The sequence below is a fragment of the Alligator mississippiensis genome, chromosome 1, assembly GCF_030867095.1.
Source record: "Alligator mississippiensis isolate rAllMis1 chromosome 1, rAllMis1, whole genome shotgun sequence".
Lineage (NCBI taxonomy): Eukaryota > Metazoa > Chordata > Crocodylia > Alligatoridae > Alligator > Alligator mississippiensis.
The window spans coordinates 131,818,981-131,845,504 of NC_081824.1; the positions used below are offsets into that span (position 1 = coordinate 131,818,981).

The 26,524-nt window shown below is 42.0% G+C and overlaps 1 protein-coding gene across 5 annotated transcripts in view; it reads right to left on the bottom strand.

Moving 5' to 3' along the window:
- The window catches only part of RGS17 (regulator of G protein signaling 17), a 122,390-nt gene continuing 95,866 nt past the window's right edge, over positions 1 to 26,524 (bottom strand). For 4 of the 5 annotated variants that reach the window (XM_019488306.2, XM_059714167.1, XM_059714177.1 and 1 more), the window contains 3 exons: positions 10,412 to 10,501; positions 8,306 to 8,540; positions 1 to 3,464 (listed from right to left, as the gene is read on the bottom strand). In XM_019488306.2, coding sequence (XP_019343851.1) covers positions 3,276 to 3,464; positions 8,306 to 8,540; positions 10,412 to 10,501 — 514 coding nt within the window. In that variant the 3' untranslated portion in view covers positions 1 to 3,275. The remainder of the gene's footprint in view (positions 3,465 to 8,305; positions 8,541 to 10,411; positions 10,502 to 26,524) is intronic. The other variant, XM_059714189.1, reaches the window with a different exon arrangement.

Here is a 26,524-nt window from a genome sequence, read left to right on the forward strand (position 1 = left end):
TGCATATTTATTTTATTCCAGTCTATAGAGAAAATGTATTTAGGCAGTTTTCCAAAGTGTCTTACACACTGCATGCACAGTAAATCAGTTTAATATTTTAACTTTACATTTTGTTTCCAAAATATTGTATCAAAAGCAATGAGATCATGTTACAGCCTACTTTATTAATATTGATTTCAGAAATCAAAACAGTTTGAGGTACCAGAGATGGTTATTCATAAAACTTTAAAAAAATCTAACCTGATTGTTGAAATTTACAGTAACAATATGAATATTTACTGTTAGGAAGAAATTTCATTTTAAAAGTTATAGTCAATTTATAAATCCCTGAAAATAGGGGATATAAGACATGGAGCTTTTAACACAATCTCATTGCAGTATAACACCGAAGATTTAATATTTAAAATGATTGAACAGTTTCCAAATACAGATGTTTTGGACCTCCTATGCTAGAAATCAGGATGGTATTTTAGGGCCTTTATATTAAGCTTTTGTTAAAAAATGTTTAAAGGCTGTATTGTTTGCTTTAACAAGAAAATCTACTTGTTTGCAGTATCTTATAAAGATAGCTTATAGTTAGCAGGTCACCATCATATAGTAACATCAAGAATATTCAAATCTACATTTGTAAAGGCTTATTATACATGCGGTTTTTTACTTATTACACATTGTCTAGTTGTGTGCACCAAATGTATTGTGCCTCAAACACTAACAAACCTTAACTCACACCATGTAAATGTATACATATATGGTGCTACATCTATATAGTACCATAGTAAATATAGCTGTAACTAAATGGTGCTATAGATATGTAACACCATAGTTAAGTTCTAATTCAGAAAAAAAAATCTTTAAATCATTGTATTAACAGTATTTCACAGTAGAAGGAGGCAATTCTTCCTTGTTGAATTCTTCCATCCTTCAGGAAAAATCTTTTTGTAAACATCATAGCTATTATTCTCTCAATATAATCATTGAATATTTTATTCATAATGGTAAATAACTAACCAACATGAATAAAGCTGTCGTAACACAACACCACTTTCAGACAAAACAGGTATTTATTAAAAAAAGTTTATAAATAGTTTGTGTCTTGCATTTTAAACTACATTTTCATAAATAACAATATTTAAAAGTGCTGAATATGGTAGGATAGTCAGCAACGCCACTGTAAACAGAATTTTGTTTTCTGCCTTGCAGATTTTTTTAATCCCATTTTGTCAAACACTACATCAGTTAAAATATTTGCATAGGGAATAAAGAATAGCCCTTTTGATCATCTCCTGAATTCTATATAGATTACAAAACCAAGTGAATTTAAGAAACAATTCCAAAAATTGTTCATATTTACCCAAAAAAGCACATGGGTTTCAAGTAAACATAATAACCAAAAGAATCCCAAACCTACTATTTGAAATGTTCAATAAATTAAGAAAAAATGAGAGGTAGTAAAACAAAGGAAAATCACCCCACCAAATAAACTAAGGCCCAGATCATACAGTTTATTCCATGAAAGCAAAGCTCTGTGCCTGCATGAGCCCCAGTGACTTCAGTGTAGGATTCTCACATGACAGCTGTCCCTGAGGAATAGCTTGTAGATTGGGGGGCCTTGCATTTTATGACCAGATTCCACTCAGTTACACAATTATAGACTCATTCAACCCCACTGAACTCCACATCTATATCAGTGTAAGTGAGAAGAATCGTGCCTCCTAAGTCTTAGTATAAGGCCAGAGTTGCCAGTAATAAATACTTTGAAACATCTACTCAGAGTCCTTCTATGATTTATCTTCAAGGATAGTTTGCAGCGGATGCTAACACTGAAAACAGTTTTGATAGCTGGAAGTATGAAGATGGGATTTTGTAAGTTGCAAGTTATTATTTCTCTAAACATCAAAATGCATACTAAAATTATATATGTATAGTTTTAAAAAAAGGCCAAGTAGACACCTGTTAAAAACAGCGTGGCAGCAAGTAGGTTCTCAGAGTACTGTACCGCCTTAGTTCTGACTGAATAGTAAAGGCTCATTCAGAGTTCTTTACCCATGAAAGAAACCTGTTGATTTCATAGGAGTTTTGCTTGGGTAAGAAGCATAAGATCATAAGCCCTTGAAATTTGGTTTTAATGATCTCCAAAATCCCTCGTTTTCAAGGAGTTATTCAAAAATCAATGAGGCTAGAAACTGAGATGTATCTCCTTTAACCACTCCTCTTGTAAAACACTACTTTGTTTAAAAACATCATTTCAAGGAACTTTGCTTTCAAAAAGTCTTACAGGCCAGATGCAATTCATCAAAATGCTCTAAAATGCTACATGTAGGCATTATTTTATTAAACTTCTTTATTCAAAAACTAAATTATCAAGCTTGCTTTTTTTTTTTGCTGAAGTACATAACATTAGACAACAGTGTTAGAACTGGATAGCCAGTCTTTAATAAATCAATTACAGTATCTGACATCTGAAATGTACATTGAAACTCTTTGTTCTTATAACAGTTAAATAATATCAGCGCATAGATTGTGTCATCCAGATATGGATCCCTTTAATTGGTTTGTGCTTTTTTTCCCCCGACATTGCAGACTCTGTAACGAAAATGCCACAGTTTTGGCAGTGAACAACCAGAGGAAACCCCTACTTTGTTTTATTTTAAATAAACAGTGATAAATAGCTCTTTTTTCCTGTACAGAAATAGTGGCTTCAAAAAGTCAGTGTATTGTACTCAGTAGAGCATGTTGAATAATGCTACACCTTAAAAATTGGCTTTTTTTCAGTATTAGTGATGTTAAAAAAAATGCAAGCCTCCTTCTGGTTTGCTGTAATTATTTCTATGTACCATAAGACTGTATTGCACAAAAAGTTTTTTTTAAATACAGATATAATTTATGTTATTGGATTAAATATTGCAACAACTAAGTGGTAAGTGAAGCAGTTTTACCTTGTACATGCAGTGTGAGGATACACAAGGAGACTGTTCATAAAACTACAAATACATCATTGCAATCTTGACTGCAGTTAAGCGAAAGGAGTGTGAAACAAATGTATTTTGGCAAATCTATTGTTCCCCTCCCCTGGCAAACTCAAGCAGAGGAACTTAGTAAAAATGTAGACAGAGACCATAATATGTATTTGTTTTCTTCACAGTAGCCTGAGTAGTGCTAAACTGTAGTTCTCCAGGAACTCAGCTCCAGATGTTATTAAACTACTTTTATTCACCCCCATCCAATTCCCGCTTCCTACTCCCCCCCTCCAAAAAAGCTAAAAAAAAAAATTAGAACTAAGTTTCAGAAATAGAGCCTGTAATACTTTCAATGAGAGACTTATAAATCTGAGAGTTCAAAAACCTTGGAAAAGAGTCTCTGTGCATTAAGGTGTATATCTGAAGTTGGGCATCTTCATACATATGAGGATTTGGATCCAACAAGTTCCTGTTGATCACTTCTCGGACCCGAGAGTCGAGACTAACCTGAAGAGAGTATAAAATGTCTGTTAAACAACAACTTTGGATGTAGCTTTATAAGCATCTGTTTCATAGACTTCCCAACAAAACATAATCCAAAAAGCATCAAGAGTTTATCAGTTTGCTTTTTCAGATGTGTTCTATGTTAGCATAATCTGTTTCTTCAAAAGTCAACATGAGAAGCATGGACAAAACCATCCAAGCCTACCAAACACTCTTTGGTTCACCTGAGTCTTTAATTGCACTCTCTTATGAAATCAGTATTGCTAATGCATGATTTTTAGCATTGTTCTTAAAGTCTATGCTTCGGGAATGTGAAAAACTTAGGTCTTTCTTTTATATAATATAAATATATATAAAAGAAAGAGCTAATTTTTTCACATTCCCAATGCGTAGACTTTAAGAACAATGCTGAAAATCATGAGCTGGTAAAAATGCAAAATAAAGATTCACCTCTAGCACTGACCAAACAGTGCAGTTAACAGAAGCTATGCTGTAACATGGATTTCCCCACACATTTCTTTTTATGCTGATCATTTTGCTTAGATCTACAAATATTTGTAGATATTGCTTAGTAGGGGATACTGAGATGACTCTCATTAATCAGCTGAAATCTTCTTTCCTTGTTTTCTGTAGTTCAGTTTTTTTAAGCTTTCCTCTTACCATCCTCAAGTTACTGTACTACCATTCGGGGGGGGGGGGGGTTTGGGTGGGGGGAGAGGGGGGAAGGGAGGGTGCAACAGAGCTACCCCAGGGCTGTGCTCTGAACATGTTCATTTGGTTAGTGGGTTATGAGCAGATAAATGTTCCTGGGACCCAATTTGCAATCGTGCAGATACACCAGGAATGTGATCTAAGTAAGTTGCAGGGAAGGGCTAGTGAGCCCATGGGTGGGTTGGCGGGTCTGAGAGGGGGCTTGGTGGGTTGGGGGGGGGGGGGCTGTATGTCTTGGGGTTGAGGGGCTACAAATAACCTGGTCAAGGGGTTAGGAAAAGTACAGCCAAGGGGTCCTAGTCCCAGTCCCAGAGCTGCACTCTGAATGTGTGCACATATTCAATAGACTAGGTTAGCCCGTGCCCGATCTAAATTAGTGCACCTCTCAGGTGAACTAAATTAGATTGGCTCAGCCATTTTTTTTGCCCAATCTAACCTCCCTACCCCTGGCCCAGAATATATGCAAGATCAACACTTAGATCGCCCTAACCCTAGTTAGGTCAATTTAAGTGTAAGTTGAACTAAAATCAGGCCTGCCATTTTTTTGCCAGATCTAAGCTTCCCACATGTATGTACAGTTCATCACTTAGATCCACCTAACCCATGTTAGGTGGGTAATATCTGCATGTACCCATAATTAATTAACCAACAAATAGAATAAACAAAGCCCCCATGCACATGGTAAAAATGCTGTGGTGGCTCTTACTGAAATTATGAAGTCAAGAGCACTGTTCAAGGCAAGTATGAATTGTAACACAATGTTTATTAACAAGCACACCTACACACTCTTAAAATAACACCAGTAGGTTGAGATTAATTATTAGTACCGGTTTTCAGGTTATGAATACAGGCTTTCAGGTTAATGAATTGTTATCCAGGCCAAAAAGGGGTCTTTTTTTACACAGGCATAACTAGAAGATTCTGTGCCATGGGCTCCAGCCCCACATGGGGCAGAATCTAACCTGCTTTGGGGACTCAAAAAAATCTCTAGGGGGCGCATCACACAAGACACTTACTGCATAGCTGACTAATTAACTGCACAGTAAACATTTCAGCGTCTATACAGTGCGCCCCTCTTAGGGCACACAAAACTAGTAAACTCTGCAGTAAAGCTATCTTTCTGCAGAGTTTTTTCCATATAAAGCAGTGCACATGTAGACAATGAGCTGGCTGGTTGGGGCAAAAGGGTGCTTCAGTACAAGGGCTGCCTGCCAGCTAGTCCTGCGCTGAAACATCCTCATGCCCCAGCCAGACCTGCAGTATACTGAGCATGGCTGGAACAGCCCCAGGCTGGCAGGCTGACCCCCGGGGCCCCTGGCCTAGCTGGGGCTGCTGCAACCCAGCTCAGTGTGCTGTGCTGTTGGCACATGTGTAAACTGCACACGTGGGAGCTTCTCAGGAGCAATAATTTGTGGAGCAATAAGCTCCTCAGTTTATTGTTTCCCCCTAATAGTATGTGCAGATGTGTCCAGCTGCTATTTCTGTAGTGTGGTCAAGGGTGTAGGGTGTAGCTGTGTTGGTCTAAGGACATAGGCAGACATGGTTCTTTGGGTGAATCTGATATCTTTTATTAGACCAACTTAAATAGTTGAAAAAAAAAACAATTTTTTAGCAAGCTTTCAGGTTTAATAACTCTTTGTCAGGCTGAGGGAGCCTCTACAGTTGATGTGCGCTCTTCCTGGATGGAATAAATAGTAAAGAAGCTAGAGGTTGGGCCGGGTATTGTCCAAAGAACTAAGTTTAGTTCATAAAATCCCCAAATCAGCAAGGAGAAACAGTAAATGTTTTGAGTGCTTTGCGTCCGAAAGTTTATCGAACTCTATTCCAGTCATACAGTTGGTCCAATAAAATGTATCACCCATAACAATCCATTCCTTTAGCATTATTCCTAGACCATCACAGCCTACAACACTTTAACATAGGGTTGGGTAAAATATGGCTGATGGACCGGATTCAGCCCACCAACAGATTCAATCCAGCTCGTGGGTGGATGGCTGCCAACTCACTGCATCTGGTCTGAGGGTGGCTGGTGGCTCCAGCCTTTGATGAGGTGACAACAGCTGTGGACCCAAGTGAGGCTTCTGTCATAGCAGGTGGACAGTAGTGTCAGCTGTGGACCCGAGCAGGGCTTCCGCTGCAGTGGGCAGTCAATGGCATCAACTGTGTATGCTGACAGCAGGTTCAGGACCCTGGACACGGAAGCTGGGTCCATAGCTTATGCCACTGCCCTCTTGGCATGGTGGAAGCTCCTGCCCAGAGCCCTGACCCAGAACCTGCTGGCAGTGTCAGCTGTGGACTCAGGCAGGAACTGCTGCCACACTGGGCAGGCATCAGCTATGGACACGGCTGGAAGGTCGTGTGTCAGGGCTCTGGAAGTTGCTGGCTGCACTCACAGCTGACACTGCCAGCTGCCCAACATGGCAGAAGTTCCTGGCTGGAACCACAGCTGAGCATAAGGGCTTGTGGCAAACTACAGCTCTGGCTGGGTTCAGCAAGGTGGGGAAGGGAGACGGAGAGATGGAGAAACAGAGACAGAGAAAAGAGACAAACAGAGAGAAAGAAGAGAGGGATATGGTCCTCGACAGGCTCCTTAAACTCATTAAGTGGCCCTTCAGCCAAAATAATTGCCTACCCCTACTCTAACAGAACTAAAATTGCTGCATTTATTTAGATAATGAATGGTGCTATACTTATTTTTTGTACTTTAATAACAGGTTGGTTTATAAGCAGATATAGGTGATGTAAGTACACGGGCTGTGTTTAAAGAAGTTTCTTCTGGGAAGAACTGCATATGGTTTAGGGAAAGAGCTTCTTAGACCATGTGCTGGTTATTAAGTCACTATATGGTAATTTTCTCTTAAGATCTACAGAAAGGGCAGAATTCATTGGAATTGGAGGGGATCTTTCTATAAAGCTTTTTCGTGCCACATACATAAAATCTGTGACCAGTTCTGTCAACAGCTAAATATGATAAATTTGGATTCATGCAGTTTTCTAGTTTTAATATCTGAAGGGTTTTGTAAGCTACATTTTGACTTATAAAGCCATTTAAAGTGAAAACCAAAAAAAAAGCTAGTGACTTTTACTGACAAGTCATCTCAGTCAAAAGCAACACTGAACACTGAAAAATAGAAGAAAAGAAGAAAACTACTCTATAAATTCATATGAATGACATTGTAAGCAGATACTTCCAGAGAGCATCCTGGAAGTAAGATGTTTATAGCCAGATCCTTAGCTGGTATAAATCAGCATAGTCTATTAGCTTAGAGCCAATGAGGGTCTATTGTGTAGGAAAAGGAAGGGAACTAATTACTTTTGACATGATCTAAGCAAATATCTTTTAAAATATTTTAAAAGAACCACGTTCAGCAGTCAATTGGATTGGACACTACCATCATGCACACAGTTAAGCCTTACAGGGGATAATTTGAACATGGTCCATTGCTTTGTTCCCCTTACATGTCTAGTATTTAATAGGTGAAAGCTCCTCCTCTTGTCTTCTTTCCTTGCTTACCCCCTGTCCCTGAAAGGGGCCTTTCATTTTAGACAGAGACAACATGGCACAGTTGGCCTTCCGGTGATGGCTTAACCTCTTTGTTACCTAGGGCAGTGGTTCTCAACCTTTTTATGGCTTGGGGCAGCCCTTCACAATGCCAGCTCTTACTTTTCACTCACCTTTTGACTACAGAATAATAATAAAGCAATTCTTCTGTTGCAAAGAACTCAGAAAGACCACAACAGGTCAGAATGTTTTTAACACTATGGATTCCTGTTTGAAATTTCTGGGCTTATCCTGTAAATCATGTTTGCATACCTAGCAGTGTTACCATTGCATGGCCTCCTGCAGCACCCTTGAAAGGATCTAAAGACAGCCCAAGGTGCTGCATCATCCTGGTTGAGAATCACTGACTTAGGGATTTGAAGAGCTAAGCAAGTGATGTCAGACAGCTCAGCTTCTGTGCCATCGAGGATTTTGCCCTGCTGGCCCCCTCCCCTGACTTTCGTTGAAGAGCCAAGTGTGAAGAATATCTTTGATCTAGCATGTCAGGCACGCTGTCTCCATGATATCAACAAGATGCACGATTGCTGTTCTTGGATTCTTGAAAATATACATTTAGTATCTCCAGCTTTACCTCTTTTGGTGAAAGTATAGAAATGTAATCTTCATATATAAGCTTTGCTTTTTCTTCAACAACTTTCTTGTTCTGTTCTTTCTTTAGGTCTTCACATGCAAGCCAGAAAAGCAGGTTCTCTTCACTATACTCAGTTCGAAGAAACTCTCTAAAAAGGTTCCTGCCAGCTGGTGTTTTCATCATCTTGTCAAAATTCTGAGCCCAAGACAAAATTTCATCTGCAGTAGGGTTTTGGCTGCAAAAAACAAAGCATCGTTACAATATGCTTCTATTTTTGTAACAATGTTTTCATACATTGGTCCAGAAATTCTCTCTCAGTTTCACAATATTCAAGAACTAATACTGAAAGCAATAGGGCTTTAGTTTTAACAGAAGAATTTTGCTCTGTGTTCATAATCTCCCAGTACCCTATAAACATATTGTATTTTAAGAGGAGCTACACCTTTAGTTTTCTATAGATTTACTGCTAGAATTAATTTTTAGTTCTAAAACTAAAGAATAAAATAACAATGCAAAATTTAATTACTGCCCTTGCATTTAGAAATGATAAGATTTTGAATGGCTGATAAAGGATTCTCTTTCAAATCTGGGTTGGAAGACATCTGATGCAACTGCTTGATTTAGATGATGCTTGACCAACCATGTACTGCTACATTATGTAGATCAGCAGAGCTGAGAAAAGGAAAAAGGCCCTGGCAGCTAAAAGCATACTAATGAGGCCCAACAAAATACCAATTGAGAGATCTTTTTTTTTTTAATTAGCATATTTCTTTGCTCTAGTATCTAAGAGTTTCTAAGCTTCCCTTTGTTTGGTGCTACTGACCTGAATGATGATCTAGTGGCAAATGATTTGATGAGTAACACCAAATGCTTCTGGCAAAATTAGATACAAAAGAAGGGGGGAAATTCCTCTTTCCCAGTTTCAGAAGAAAGCTGTTCCCATTTTTTTATACCATAAGCACTGGATAAATGATCAGAAGTTGATCTTATTTAATATGTAAATGAGAAAGTTGAGGATTAAGTTTTTCGAATTATTTAACAACTATTATATATGTTTAATATATTACTAACTAACACTAGGTGTTTTTTCTGCCCTTTTTGCAAGATAAAATCCATCAGCAAAAGCTTTACAGAGTTTCAGGAATTCTTAAGAAATTCTGCATAAATGAGCCACGTCATGCATTTACATCCCTTTATGCTTTATACCCTACTAAAACAACCACAGTAGGGTTTAAGTCAGAGGAAAACCAGATAAGCAGCATCTCTCTTTCTGATGTAAAAAGCCTTCAGTCAATCCCAGTCACTGACGATCTATAGTAGTCTTACACTTTCTGAAAGTTTTCCATCATTGTATTAATATGGGTCTAGCTTTGTCACAAAGTGCAGTGATTGACTCCAGTAGTCAAGTTACTGACTGTAATATATCTTTCGGGCCGTTAAATAATTTCACCTGTTTTTTGTGTTTGATTTTTTTATTTTTTCCCTTGAAAAACAGTGTCAGGAATCTAGTGGCCTCTAGTATTCTAAAATTTTGGTCATTGCTTTCACCAGTAAAGCTGAAATGTGGGAAAAACATAGGCTGGTATGGAGACAGAGTGTCTAGTGCATATCCTGTGTAGAAGCAAGCATATACTGTAAGAGAAATGCTTACCTGGCTCTTTTTGAAAAAATGCAGAGGCATTTATGATACAGAAAAATCACCACTTTAAAAATTTGTTTGGCAAATCTTGTTGTCCCACTTGTATTATTACTATTTCTTCCTGCTAAGGTGAGAAGATAATTCTATAGTGGATAGGCTAAATCACCTTCCCTGTATAGAACAATTTTATACATCCACACTCCCAAGTTAAGCATATTTTCCCCCCAAATCTGGCCAAACGCACAGTTTCACAACTGCATATAATGCAGTTAAGTGAAGATTTTGAATACCATCTTTGACATTTATCATGTCAGAATGTACAAATATTAGGAAGGGAAGATTATCAAATAACTTTCTAGAGACCTGAAATCATGTGATGCCTTGACACTAGTTACAGACAAATTGAAACCACAAATAATTTACAGAATAGATAGTGAACAATGGAAAATTTAAAGTGAGAAACTTACCATTCCTCTATGACCTGGATACTTTCCATTTTGGTTGTATGTGTTGGCCTTCCTGCATTGTCTCCTCTATCTTCATTCCTAACAGTGAGGCTGCAATGTAGTACAACACTTTATTTTGTCTAGAGTAAGTAAATTTAAAGAATGAATATAATAATACTCAGATTGAAAGATTACAGGTTTAGTTAGGGTTGCATTTTATACATTTAATTTGCATTCCAGCCTCTAAATTCAAGGCCACAGTTTTGGGAAACTTTTGGTCAGGATTTGCATTACACTTTGACTCTTGTGGGGGGGTCTTCAAAAAAAATTGGGCTGCCCATCATGATGCCCTAATAAAATCGGAGACCCCCCAGGTTATGATTTTCAAATCTTACAGGGGGGGCTCTCATCTCTTATGGACGGGCTCAGCTCCCCCATAATTCAAACTCTGGTTTTGATTACACATTTTTGCATGCTCCTGAACTCAGATTAGTATTTATAGATGCTGTTTGCATGTATGATCTTTTACGAGCTCATGGAGCTTGAAGACTTGCATATGCCAGTTTGTAGGCATACATTTACAGATTACTTTCAGAAAGATTGTTTAGAAAGATTGTAAGTATAAATGAAGCAGCATTAGTAACCAGTAAGAGGAAAGAAAATACAATTTTATGGGGCACTGTCAAATGTTTCATCTATTAGGGAACTCATTGTTTTTTTAAGAACAAGATTTTGCCCAAGATATAAATTTTCAGAACTTGGGTAAACTATAGCATGTTGCTGCTTCCTGGAATTCATTCCTTCTTGTGAGGACACTTGCATTCATTACTGTAAGCACTGACTTTTTTAAAGATACTGCCAGTTTAGCACATATCATTAAGTTAAACATTATACATCATGAAATGGTAAGACATATACCAAGTACTATTAGTTTTTCACATGAATAAAACTTATTGGCTTTTCAATAGAAAGGCTTTTATAACTTTCTGTTACCAGGAGTTGAGAGAAGAATGATTTCCCTTTTCAAAAGATATATTTTTATTTATCTTTAAAGCTGAGTGAATCATTTTCTTCTGCAAATATTTGTGTGCGTTAATCATGTTTGTTCACCTATACTTACAGAACTTCAGGTGAACAATGGAAGATATTTATAGGAAGCAAATTTGAACAACTTCAATATTTGCATGAAAAACTGGTGTGTTCATTAAACTTGAAAACTAGAATACACCATGAATTTGGAACACATTGTGTGACCCCAGTGTCTAATGGGGAAAAACCATGATCACTGTCTCAGATTCTGAATATCAAATATTCGTAAGAGGATGACGCCCTCAGTCATGGTAAATAAACTACAGACATAAAAAGATACTTTTACAAAATAGAGTTCTATGTCTCCCACTGAGTTGAGTACTTTTCACTCACATTGAAAAATAAATCTCAACTCTATATCACAGTATATACAAATAAGGTTTATCTTTATCCCCTTTATGCTTAAGAGCATCAACAATGTTTATACTATTAGTTTGGCAGAGTTTATAGGTGAACTCATGTACTCTTAAGAATTTAAAGTTTAAGATCCCAAATACTGCAGAGTACATATTAAGACTTAAACATTACAAAGACATACAATTTCAAACAAAGCTTCTTGAAATCTGTTGCTCCTTCACTTACCTGCCAAGACCTGAGTTCAGGCCCTTGGTCCTGCTTCCCCTGTTACAGCGTAGGAATGCAGCTCCTGTGCTGCTTAGGGTGTTAGGATGTCATCAACTGCTGCAGGAGAAACAACACATCCTGAACTCGGGGGCTGGCAGGTAAAAAGCCTCCTTTTGACCCATTTCCTGACCGTCTGTAAAGGGGCCACCCACTGAAGCCAATGGGAGGTCCAAGTACAGAGCAAGGACAGGATATGGATCATCTGCTTCATTTCTTGTAATCTTTAAGTCCACACATGTCACTGCTTAGGGTCAGTTTGTATCCAGTTGCAGTACTAATTGGAGATATGAGATTTGGCCTCCACAGGTCCCTTCTTCCCATACAGCAGTCTATATACTCCTCTGGATACAGGGCCTTTAGTGCCCTTGGAGGAATAATGGATTGGAGACTGGTAGGCTGCAGCCCAGAACTTTGTTGGTGGAGGCAACACAAAATGACAGTTCAATAGAAGAGCTCCCTGTCATACATTTGAGACAGGTTGTATTTAAGACACGCTCTTTCTCAAAGCTCCCATTTGGTCACTGACACACAGCCCTGCTTAACCAGCTGCAGCAAACTCTTATTTAGGATCTCAAACAGTTTAGTAGTAAAAATAAAATAACTTATTTTTTTATTACTCTTTAGAAGCTCAATGTCTGCTTATTTTGTTCATGCAACTTTAATGTGAACACTCACATGAATGAGTAAAGAGGACTCCCTCTAAAGACAATGGCACAACCCATCCTTTTTTTCTTCTGCCTCATAAGGAGCAACTAAACTGTACTGAGCTCATTTGTCTGCCTCAGGGTGGAGCTGTTGCAAGTCACAAGACCTTAGGTTTGAAACGGGGCTGTAGTTTATTCAGCCAACAGATGTTAGACTATTCTGTTTGTTTAAGCAAACAGTGGGGAAGAGAGGGTCAAAGGTTGCTTGCTTTAGCCATGCAAAACTTGTGTTGAAGTTTTCAAGACCAGGATTCGCTCTGGAGTTGGGAGAAAAAAACAAACAAACCTGAATGAGGTGGTGAGTTAGAAGAAGAAATAAGGAAGCAGACAAAGACGCTGCTGACTTCATCTCCATATTTATTAAAGCCGTTATTGGAATGGGAGATCTGTGGTTTGCTTTGTTGACAACATTGGGTTCCATCACACATCTTGAGAAAATGTTGAAAAAGACCCCAGAATATTTTGGCAGTTGTAGTGCTGCAGTTTTCTGCCGTGTATGCAAATTTGATGGCATCACATAAACACCTGGTACTAATTCCTTTACCTCACCATTATTAGATGACTTTCAGTGCCTGAGAGCCCACCTAGGAAGTATGAAATGACTTTGAAGGGATGTTAAAAGCCAACTAGAACAATTCCTCAGATTCAGTTACTTTAGTTGGAGCTGTGTTAAGGTCACCAAACTTGTTACCCTACATTTTGCAGTATGTTTCTAGCTAAAAACAATATCAATACAGACTAGCAGGCCTTTTCCAAATTTGACAGATGTTAGTATTCCATCTAACATGTTAGTTTTTTCATGTCTTAATATGAAAGCAATCTTTATTACTTGTACAACTGAATTAATTTCATTCAGTATTAAGTCTCTGTTGCTCAAGGAACTTCTCTACTGTCATTAGAAGAATAGATATTTGAACAAAATTTGTGTAATATACCATTTTCCCACAAAAGGGGAAAATTTCAAGTTTAAAATAAAACATAAAGAAGTTTGAGTATCCACCATGCATTTATATACATCTAATTTCTTCATTCTAGGGTGTTTCTATACAGAAAGCCCTGTTTTCAAAACAGGGTGCAGTGGTGTAAGGAGTGACCTAGAAACTACTATGCAAAGCCCAAGCAAAAGTGAATGTTATGTGACGAATGCCCATCTGCAATGATAAGGAGGAGACAGTCTTAGATAAAGGAGGCTTGAAAACAAAAGCAGAATCAGAGTACTGGGTCAAAGAGCTCATTAAAATACTAAAAATCACGCCCCTAAGTGGGGAAAAAGTATGCTAATGAAACATACATGTATGTTAATGAGATACATAGCTAAAACACAGGTATAGAGACATGCTCAGTAAAGAACTCCTTGCGTCACTCCTTTATAGCCAATTAGCAAACAAGGATGCTTATGAAGGTCCAGAACCCCTGTATAAAAGATGCTTAGAATTAGAAATCGGGGTGCTTGTTATGTGAAATTATTCCGCTTGCACCTTTTATTGCTAGCAATACATCTTCTTTATACTTTCACCCCGGTATCTTTATTGGCCTTTGCATACCGGGCACGAACCCAGACTTGAGCTGGGGCTCAACAGTTTTTGGCGACCCAGATGGGACTGCCTTAGATAAGCTTTGCCCAGACTAACTGACGACCAGCTGATTTGCTCTTCCTTATCAAATGTCAGGTGCGCCCCGGGATCTCTTTTCCCAGTGAGACTTTTGCTTCAGGGGGAGCTGGATCGCTGAGGCGGCAGTAGCCTAACGGTGCAACGCCATAGAGTGAAAGTACCAGTAACAGGCACCTGGGTAAGAGGGTAGAAAGGGCATAAGGCCTACCATCAGTACGTCTGCCTGGGATTATCTTTGTAAGTATTCTGTCCGGCCCGAGTCCAAGATCAGTGATTTTTCCCCTGTGAGGACGAGGACTAAGAACAGATCCCTGGATCCCAGGTAAGTCGGATGGTCAGAACCGGGAAGGCAGCCCTGAGATGGGTACTATTAACAGTAAGGAATGTACCCCCCTCTCTTGTGTATTGGGACATTGGGCAGAGTTTGGTGGGGATCCTATGACTAAGAAGAAAGCTAAATTCTTCTGTGAAACTGTGTGGCCACGCTATCAGCTAGATGATCAAGAACATTGGCCTAGGGAGGGAAGTGTTAATTATAATACCATCTTACAATTCATTTTGTTCTGCCGGCAGAATGGTAAATGGGAGGAATTGATGTATGTGCAAGCGTTTATGTCTCTTTGTAGAGATAGAAAGATTTTGGAGGAATGTGGATTGGGGGAGGGGGTTGGGATCTGTGAGATGGCCGTGGCTCGACCAACTGCAAATCCTGTCCTGGACTGTCCGGAGCTGGAGGCTCCCCCCCCCCCGCTGCCTTTACCTTATTCTCTTCCTCTTCCCCCTCCTCCTCCTGATTCATCTGATTCCTCGTTGGCATCTGCTCTTCCTGCTTCTTCCCCCCCGAGGCAGAGGTTGAGAATATTCCCCGACCCAGGGATCTGGAACAGCACCAACCATGGCCGTCAGGTGCTTGGCAATCTCCAGAATCCCCGACTTCTCCTGATATAACCCCGGGAGGTGGGTGGAGAGTACAGTTAGGAGCAGACTCCGGGGTTAAGGGAAAACATCACAGGGAATCTGATCCTGGCCGTGGGAAGGGAAATGGGGTATTTCCCCTAAGAGAACAAGTGGTACCCGGGCCTCTCGAAGATGACGGTGAGCCAACCTACCGTTGAACCTTTGTGCACATTCCTTTCACTACATCAGATTTGTATAATTGGCGGAACAATAACCCCAGCTTGAGAGAGAATCCTGAAAAGGTACGAAACCTGTTTAAAACGATTTTCAAAACCCATAACCCAACCTGGGCAGATGTTCAGTCTCTTTTAGATATCCTGTTGACACCAGAGGAAAGGAGGATGGTATTGAACAAAGCTCGTGAGTACGTGGAAAAGGAAATTACCACACGGAATCTGCAAGGAAATAGAGATGATCATGTCCCCATCCAGGAGCCAGATTGGAAACCAGACCAAGATATGACCTCCATCCGCGCCTATCGAGAATATATCCTTCGAGGATTGAGAGATACTGTGAAAAAACCTCAGAATCTCAGTAAGGTGTATGAGGTTCGACAGGAGACTAATGAGACCCCGAGTGCTTTCTTGGAAAGAATTTACACTACTTTCAGGCAATACACTCGTGAGTACCCGGAGGATGCATCGAACGCTCACATGGTAAATATGATCTTTATAGGTCAGAGTGCACCAGATATTAGAAAGAAATTGCAGAAGACAGATGGAGCAACAGGTATGGGACATGCTGCAGACACAGGACCAGTCTCCTGCCCCGGAAAATCGATTATTACCTGGGAGTTACGCCCTTGTGAAAGATTGGAACGAGGAACCACTTCGAGCCAGATGGAAGGGCCCATATAGGGTACTTTTAACGACCCTGACGGCAGCAAAGCTCGAAGGAATCAAGACTTGGATACATTCCAGTCGCCTAAAGCCGGTGGCTGGACCGGAACAAGAAGGAACCCCTGCAGACTCCGGGACCGGAGGCAGAGAACAGCGGAAGGTGGAGCCAATAAGAGACTTAAAATTCCTATTCAAAAGAAAGGAACTTTAAATAATTTGTCAATATTTGATCAAGTTTTACAAGCCTTATTATGAAATTGTTCAAGGTTTTATTGTGGGGCGCCCTGATCTGTCCACTCCTACTCATAGGAGGGGAAAATCTTTTACAACAAAAATTTGACCCTCAGGAAAATGTCTGGATTTATCTGGCCTGGGAAATTTTAAATAGAACGGACTTCTGCTTAGTGGGAGGGATCAATGCTCACCTGGTTTTTACCTCATGCTTAATCGCAGTACCAACCCCTTTGAAAATTTTACAAAATTATACTATGCTGAAAGATGGAAATAAGGAAAGTACATATCAGGCTATATATAAGTGGGGGACTGTTGTAAAAGAGAAAAGCAGAAATATGTTTTCCGTACGAGTTCAGGCAACAGCTAATGCTTCTGAATGTTTCCTAATGGTTAATTGTACTAATAATTGCTTTAAATTGAACCAAGGTAAAAAAAATCTTCTGTAATAAGACCAGTCAAATATCCTATGCATACACACATACCGTCCTTCCTCGAGGATGGTTTCTAGCCTGTGGGAGAATAATATATTCATACCTTTCAGCGAATGCTACTGGGGGACCATGCACCATTGCCCGGGTAACTGCAGCTCTTCCAAGGAAATCTGACCTAATGCACACTGAACAAACCCCTCTCGGTGGGAGGTTTAAACGAGCATACACTATTCTCACTGCTGATTGTGACGAGAATGATTCCCCTGGACTATTATCTAAGGCTGAATACGTAGCATTAGCTGCATCCATGGTGGGGGTTCCGGGTCTTGCTGTAAGTAATAGCAGAAATCTTAATGCAGTTGCCTGTGTTTTAGCAAAAGGACTAAATGCTACATCCCGAGCGCTCTCAGCCCTGAATGCTGAACAAAAACAATTAAGGGACGCTGTCTTGGAGAATAGAGCCGCTATTGATTATCTCTTGTTACGACACAATCTTGGGTGTGAAACTTTAAAAGGAATGTGCTGTTTCAACCTCACTGATAATTCTGTGCTAATTGAAGACAAAATTGGTGCCTTACAACGATTGGCACAGACGTTAAAAGAATCATCTGGCTTAGACTTTTCCTGGTTAACTTCCTGGCTTCCCAATTTTGGATGGTTGAAACAGTTATTTAGTATGGTTGTTTTATTTTGTTTTATAGGGATTATGGTTTGTTGCTGTATCCAATGCATACCTGTTTTTATCACATCTATCTTCAGGCCTAAGGTGAATCAAATGATTTTGCAAACAAAGAAAGCTGAGGATACTAGATTTGTGTTAAGTCAAATTGAATGGAGCAATCATAATAATCATAATAATTAAAAATGCTCCAGAGAGGGGAATGTAAGGAGTGACCTAGAAACTACTATGCAAAGCCCAAGCAAAAGTGAATGTTATGTGACGAATGCCCATCTGCAATGATAAGGAGGAGACAGTCTTAGATAAAGGAGGCTTGAAAACAAAAGCAGAATCAGAGTACTGGGTCAAAGAGCTCATTAAAATACTAAAAATCATGCCCCTAGGTGGGGAAAAAGTATGCTAATGAAACACACATGTATGTTAATGAGATACATAGCTAAAACACAGGTATAGAGACATGCTCAGTAAAGAACTCCTTGCGTCACTCCTTTATAGCCAATTAGCAAACAAGGATGCTTATGAAGGTCCAGAACCCCTGTATAAAAGATGCTTAGAATTAGAAATTGGGGTGCTTGTTCTGTGAAATTATTCCGCTTGCACCTTTTATTGCTAGCAATAAATCTTCTTTATACTTTCACCGCTGGTATCTTTATTGGCCTTTGCATACCGGGCACGAACCCAGACTTGAGCTGGGGCTCAACAGTGGCACCTATAGAAACATGATTTTTTTCCTGCAAAGCTACAATGAAATAAACAACTTAAGTAACAGTGAGCCTGAATGGCCATATTTCATATTATAATTAATAATACTGCATTGGTATTTCTTTTTATGCCAACTTCCAGATAATATGAAAAAAAATGAAAATACCAATGGATAGTTCTATGGGAAAATTCAAGAAGTCCATAATGGCAAAGTATTTGATTGGATATTTCTAGTTCCATGGGTGTTTTTGAAAACCTCTAGTTACTACCATAAATATAGTCATCTGTGTTGGAAGCAAGTTGCAGTTTATCAGAATATAAACATTGCATTGTGGAAAACATAAGTTAAAGTGCACTAAATTGAAAATAACAGAATAAAAATCAATGTAATAAAGCCACTGATATGAGCTTTTAAGAAGGGAAAAAATGTCCTTTGAATAATTTCAGGCAACCGTTAGACAAAAGGAAGTTGTCTACAATGACACCATTCCTGTAAATTAGTGTACAGTGAATTAAAACATACTATATTGGATCAGATAATTTCAGCTGTTTTTTCCTGAAAAAAATAAGTATTCTTCAAGTTTTTAGAGACACATTTTACACACTATGGTTGCATCAGAAATAATGAGAGACTGACGTGAATTAAACTGAAAACTATGGGGATAAAGTAGAAGGTGGAAAACACATAATGGATTCTGATTCTATTATTTGGAAAGATTACCATATTTCTTGTTTTATGGTGAAGCAGTAAGAGTTAAATATATTACAGTAGGGCTGGCTGGAAGGAATTTTGTTCTGCTTTCAAAATAATGTGGACTACCAACTCCCTACTCCCAGCAATTTTATCAGCTGTAAATAACATCATACAAACAGTAAGCAATGTTTTCATTTTGATTTCAAGACCATAATAGTAAACACATTACTCATCAGACAGTGCTAGGGCAAGCGTACAATTTCACAAACAAGCAAATACCAGGTTAAACTTCTCCAGAATTTCTTGTCAATATGTTTTTAGATGACCCACGGGAAGATGAATAGTATGTAATTCTTTGAAACTCACTTTTAATATACATGTTCAACAACTGAATATTTGTTCTGTTAAAAGGCTACTTTTCTAAGCTAATACTGCAGGCTGTTGGTACATAGCAAGGTAAAAAAGCAAAGCAAACTGGGTAGTGTAAGTAATTCGGGAGCCTAAACCTCACTAAGAGTTACTTGAGCTGTTTTACTAATTCCTTCTAGTCCTTTCAACCACACAAAAAGTTGTTTATTGCCTTTACTGTGACACTTATGTCCCACTACTATTAAATAAAATAGAAATAATTTATAGAGGGGGTTTGATCCTTCACTCTCTGGGCAGTCAGTACATCTCTTACAGCACAAAAGGCTAGATTCTAATTTCAATCACATCAGTGTTGAAAGTGATGTTCAGTGAAGTCTGTACAACTTAGTGCTTCAGGACCTTGTTATATCCTATGCTGTAAGCTGAACAAATGTTAATCAGCCTAGTGTTATTTAGCTTAGTGGAGCAGTCACGTGGTAAGACAAAAATCCTACTCTGACTATCCTTTATCTGCACAGCTGTGACTTGTCACCAAAGGCTTAATAAGTAGGGGCAGGGCTAGGAGCAAGATTTGCTCATTGCTGCTGCCAGGCAAAGAGTGGATCAGGCCCTTTGGAGGTAAGGCAGAACTTGGCTAGTGGGGTGCAGGGCAGCATGCACTGCCTGAGCTGTGGAGAAAAAAAGACTGGGCCCCTCAGAGCTCACAGCATTCTGGGATCCTGGAGGACTTCAACTTGGGTGGAATACCTGGGCACATGGTAATGGAATAGAAACAAAATTCGGTGGATCAGAGATCAACCTGGAGTGGTGGAACTATAAGCCAGATAATGAATGCTTTAAGCCACTTAAAAGGTGTTCACATGCAGCCACTCCAGGGGTTAAGAGCTCCAGAAGCTACTATCTAAACTTACCACGTAACAAGTCCCTAAGCATAGGCAACTGGTGCCCCCTGAGTCTGGGGGGGGGGTCCCTCCCCCCAGCAGCCTATCAGTAACCTGGAGGGGGTGGAGGGTGCCCTCCAGCAGCTGATTGCTAACCCTGGAAGCACTGGCAGCAAATCCAAAGTGCCGGTGGCAAATCTGGAAGTGCCACCGGCACGTCTCTCAGTACCCCGACTCCTTGGCTGATGCCAATCTCGGGGGGGTACATACCCCGCCCCACCCATGCCACCCCTATGCATCACCTATGGCCCTAAGTATCATGTTACTGCAATCAGGTGATTGGCCTATATGTGCATGGCTTACACCAGATACTATTGACATAGGCATGATCTCGACAACTAACGTCCCCCAAATGTGTTCACACTATATTATTTGAAAAGCTTTCTAATGGGAGTCTGCTTTTTAGTACTTCATGCAGTAAATGCCTGCTGGAAGAGACTGCCCAGCATCTTAAGAAGAAAAAGTGCATGCCTGTGTTTAGAGAGAGGAAAAGAAAGACAGATAGATTGTTAATAACAAACTGGAAGGTCTTTAGTTTTCCTTTTAGAAAAATAAAGTTCACATGTGCATAATAGCATTCTGCAGCCCTCTACTTCTAGCCCACCTCACCTTATAGGACAACAGTCTGCTATCTCCATTGTCAAATATCACACAGATTGCCAACCTGTACAGCTCTGGTTTCACTATGCATCTGCCTTACACAGGGGCGTTCATGCTAGGTCATGCTAAATCATCCATCTACCGTCCCCTTTCCAGTGCCACATGCTTCAAACAGCACACTCCCTCATAGGCAACTCCTTCAACAGGCAGGGAACTGCAGCTGGGAGCTGCTTGAGGACACTGAGACTCACAAAGATAACTAGGCACCTCACATTTTTGGAGCGCTGCTTAGATGGTGGGCTAAGCTGCCTACCCTTCATGCCAGCTGTGGTCCCCTGCCAGTACTTGGCCCCCCGTCACTGCCCTCTGTTCTCACCTCCTCATAATCCAAAACTCTCCCCTCCAGTCTGGTGCCAAGTGAGTACACTGTGGCACCCACCCTAGCTCCAAGGAGAACACTCTCAGGGTCTCTACCCAGCAGCTACTCTCCCAGTTTTGGCCATAAGCAAGCATTTGCAATTCTACAGCCTGGCCACTCCACAGGCAGGAGGGGGAAACTGGGCAGGGTCTTGGGCGGGAAGGGGAGAAGGACACTGCACTCCAGGGAGACAGAGCAGGTCAGGCAAGGTGCATGCAGACACAAACATGACTTTGAACACAGAAATTTTTATTAGCACAAGCCTGCATAGGTTGACAATACATACAGCTCTGCTTTGCACACAGGCAGGCTGCTGGGTAGCACAGATATGTCAGCAGCTGGTCAGATGCACACAGATAGGTACACTGCTGATCAGTTATCTAAGTAGGCAGATTCAAAATGAGGCTATTTACATGCTTAGAGCCTATGCCAGTTCTACTGTACTTTGGGCCCATGGTATGTGGATGGTAAATTGCCCCTCCACTGCCCAGAGAAAGAGCATGCACAGTCACTTCTTACTGGCTAGGTAGCCCCAGCCTCTGCTTCAAGTACCTTTTAAAGGGGGCCTGCCTCCAGTTTGCGCGCTGCTGGTAAGGCAAACTGCAAAGCAGAATTGATAGAGGAAGTTGAGCCAGCTCTAAGGAGGTACAGAGGGTACCATGGCAGTCCTGCATGACAGAAGATGCAGGTCACTAATGATTTTATGGTCCAGTGCCTGGAAGAGTTAATGGGACAAGAGGTTCTCCAGAACACCCTGACTGAGCATGACTGCCTAGGGGGAGAAGCTATAGTAGTAGGTGTATGCGGTGAGAAGCCAGACATGGACTACAGAGTCCATTCAGAAAAAGGTGGATGGGCCTGAAGCAGTGGACAAAGATGTACCTCCAGAAAGGAATGCAAGAAGTGTGGGAGGCACTCAGCCTGGGAGGCCTTTATTTGGCACATCGTGCCCTTCTTGTGTCCAATGACTTCCAAAGTCATTGCTACAGTGCCAGTGGATTGATGCTTTGTGACTAACCACCATGACATGAAGTAGATACAACAGGAGCCTGACAATGGCCTCCTACCTTAGTTGCAAGCATGGGCATGGAGAAGAGGGCCCAGAGTATGAGGGGGCTGGAGAAGGTCTGTGGGGTCTCCCTATGGGAAGCAAGGCCCTGGGGTCACATGCACTCACAGTTGTGTTCAGGGCCATCCCTGGGGGGGCGACGGGCGACTGCCCCGGGCCCCGAGCTTTGGGGGGCCCCGTGGAGCCAGGCGAAGCTACCACTGGCTTCACGTCTGGCTGCTCAGCACCCTCCCCCCCCGCCACTGAATCTGCTGCCAGCTTCCTCACATCCAGGAATGGGGCCCTCCACAGGCTGATTTGCCCCGGGCCCTGCATGCTGCTTAGGTCATCTCTGGTCATGTTTCACAGTTTGACATCACATAGGCTTATGGTCCCCCTACCTTGTTTCTGAGAACCTCCTTCCACCTACAACTCCTAAGAAAGTATCAGTGTCACACATCCAAAAATCTCAAAAGGGGGCACACATCCATCTGGTTAGGGCGCAGTCTGCTGGAGGATCTACCGCTGGTGCCTAGGGAGTAAAGTATTTCTTTTTACTTCATAGCCAGCTTGGAGAAGCATAACCCCAGGCCTTTGGCCCAACTCCCTGCTCAATCATCATCCCCTCCGCTGTCTCCATAATAGGGCTAGTGAGGTCTCAGGAGGCAATACCCACAAACCCTCACCACCAGATACAGAGAGGGTGAGAGCTGAAGACAGTCACCCTGTTGCAGGGCTGTCAGTTGGGGGAATGGTGAGCAGGCTCTGGGCTAGGGAACCATATTGGCTGCATATTGTCAGAGTCCTCCTTAGCCTCCGAGCACCCAAGTCTGCAGCCAGGGCTCTCCAGGGTTGGGATGGCACTTCCTCCCTCAGGACAGCCATCATGAGATACCTACATTTTGTTCTTCAACTCAGCCAGTGGGACATGCAGGCAGTAGGCTGGGGAGGATGAGATTGCATATCATATTGCCTGGGCTGGGGAGATTAGGTATGATGTTGTGTGCATTGAGAGCACTCTCAGACATGTCCAAGGTCACGTGGGCCAGACTAGCCCAGAAGTAGACTGCAGAACAGAGTACTGAGATGTTGGCCTCACTCCATGGCCTAGCAAGGTCATTACTGCAGTGGCTACAGCCTCCTTGCAGTTTGTGAAGGAAGCCCCTACAGGCCCTGCCACGGGATAACCCACAGCTGGTACTCAACTCGTCCCCACAGCCAGATCCATCGACTGCAGCTGAGAGTGTGTCCCTGACTCCTGACTTCCCTGGGACAGTCCCACTGCTGAGTCTTCATCTGTACTTTTCCATCCCTTGGAGCCCTCCCAGCCATCACTTCCTAGATCAGTAGCAGCTGCAAGGTGATGGATGCCCATCTCCAGTAATGGGCAGGAAGGCACAGCACAGTCAGGTCTCTACAGAGTCGCTGGTTGAGATATCTGCTGGGGACCTCTCTGCAGCCCCATAGGGTCTCCACCCTACATTATTGGCACCTCAACACAGGCACATCACTGCTGCCTAGCAAAAAGATTTTTGGGGGAGCCATGCTGCCCTGGCCACAAACCAGGTGTCTCACCCACCCTTTTAGGGAAGTATGTCTGCACCAACATCAAGTCCTGGCTGCACCCAAAGGAGAGTCTTGCTGAAAGCTCAGGATCCACCATTTCTCCACAGTTAAAGTCCATTCCTAGGAGATATCAGACAGCTTTCCCCATCCTGAATAGGGGTAGCTGTGGTAGGGAGAGGACTCATTAAAAGGGTTCCCCTGCTGCCTCCTCACACTATTGCCAGGACCTGCTACACCATGCCTGGCAGAGTTGTCACAGTGATGCAGTGCCCTCTGCTTCATGGTTGGTCTACTTCCCTGGACCACACTCTTTTTCCTCCTCCTCTGTGGCTGGTTTTTCTATCCCTTTGACCATGTCCAGCCCCTCTGGGAAAGGAAAGTCATTTTGACAGGCTTGTGGTCGTAGGGTGGCCATGATGCCCCCTGGTGGCCTTGCAGCCCCTGCCCAGCTTGGACTCTAATGTCACTCTCCCTAGATTGCTTTCCTGCCATGCCTTTTTCTTATTAATGGTCAATTAAGGGAGGCTGCCTACAGGCCTTAGAATGAGCCTTGATCCTAACAATTTCCTACCAGGTCTCTCCTGAGCCCTTACTAGCCTCAATCCAGCACTCAGGCCTAATAGGTCCCTCTCAGCTTGATAGGACACCTATAGCCTTAAGTGCAAATTGTGTCCTTTCCTCCCCCACACCATTCCCCAAGCCTCACAGATGTTATCACTATGATGTTCAGTTCACACATTTGGCCTCTTTTGGCACTTGGACTCCCAGTCTGGTTCATAGCCTCTCACTCTGTGCTCCCGTGCCCCCCGTCTCATGCACAGCCCCTCTCAGACTCATGGACTCTCATACAGCCCTTGGCCTGTTCCTGGGCCCATGGTCCCACTGGTCCAATGGTCTGTCAGTCCCTGACTCCTGAACCTCCAGTCCCACACTCAGGTACTCCCCCTGTCTTTGGACCTTCTTGGGTCTCACTCTCTCTGTCAGCCCTGCTTGTCCCTGGACCCTCTGATCACCCTCCCAGCCCCTGGGTCCCTACTTCATGGATCCCTGGATCCCGACTATCTAGGCCCTTCTGCCACTAGCTGAACCCCGCTCTCAGCCCCTGCTGGGCTGCTCGCCCTCTAAGTAAGACTTGCCTGCCCTTGCAGAGCTCCAGGCTAAACTACTAGGGCATCTTGATAATAAATACCTGCTCTCTGGCAGGTACTCTAGCCTACCCTAGGCTTAAAATAAAACAGGGCCACCTGCCTGTATAACCAAACCCTTCTCTGACCCAGGTACCTTCCCTTCTTCCCTGCATTGCAGAGTTTCTCATTCAGAGCCACTGCCAATTCAGGAGCCCTGCTGTTCTGCTATCAGGAGCTCCTTACTCCATAGCTACCAAGGAAAAACTAACTGACTGGTGCAGGCTCTGGACTTGTATAGTTCAAGCCTGAGTCCTCTTCCAGTCAAGCAAGTCCCTCATTAGCCCCCCTTTGCCACGTGCGGGCAGCCTCTCAAGGTGCTTGCTTCCTTGAAGGAGAAGGCACATCCCAGTGCCCTGCTAGAGTCATATTTTTTGGCAATGCTGTGTAGAATACAACATGCCATGAAAATCCTGCTTACCTTTTCAGTGCTGTACTGTAATGTGCCACCAGATTCATGAAGGCAGTGGCAAAGCCTCTGAGGAGGCCTATGGCATGCTTGACAATGGATCAGGTGTGCAGTTATATCACAGCTTGCCTCACCCTCAAGATGCACCTGCCGGGTAAGGATACATGCCTGGAAGTATAGGTGCAGTCACTTGGAAAGACACAAACTGGCCATGAGAACAGGGCACAGTCTGTCCTGATGGCCAATGACCAAGAGCCTATGAGCATGAGGCCCTGGCAGCCACAGCAGGGGTCTGAGAGAGATAGAGGAACTTACCCACAAGCCAGCCAGGTGAAAACTGCTGTGTCACTTGCTGGAGACATGTCTAGCATTGCCTGGATTGCTAGGTCTCAGGGCTTCCTGTGCACCATGATACTACCTAACGTGCACTGTTCTGGAGTTCCTGCTCATGGAATATAATGCTCTCTGGCCTGCTCCCACCTAGTGCTCCCTCAAAACTCCCACACTGTGCTCTCGCCTGGTACTCTTCATCCCACAACTGCCATTGTCTAGCTGCACCTCCTGCATAATGCAGGCTATAAGACTTCCATTAATTAATTCCTGTTTTCAATAGCTTTGCTCATCTGGAACAGGGGTGGGTGATTATTTGGGTTGGAGGGCCCCTTAATGAGTTTTGGTGAGGTGTTGAGGACTGTACACACACACACACACATGTGCACATGCACACACAGAGGTGCACAGCCTCAGTAAGAAAGATTGTTTCCTTCAATTTTATTGCAAGTTATCTGAATGCATTTTGAACATGTCGAACATTTTTTCAGCTTTTTGCTTTGCTAAGAACATCCTTATTTTGGGTCAATTTGAATAAAACATTTTATGATTTTTTTTGGCCTAGTAACCACATTAAAAAAAAAAATCACATATTCACATAGCTCTGTGGTTCAGTGGAAGAGAGGAAGCCCTGGGTTCTGGCTTCTAATGGACTGCTGTGACCTCAGCTTTTATTTTTAAGTCAGGGTTTAATAATGAACAG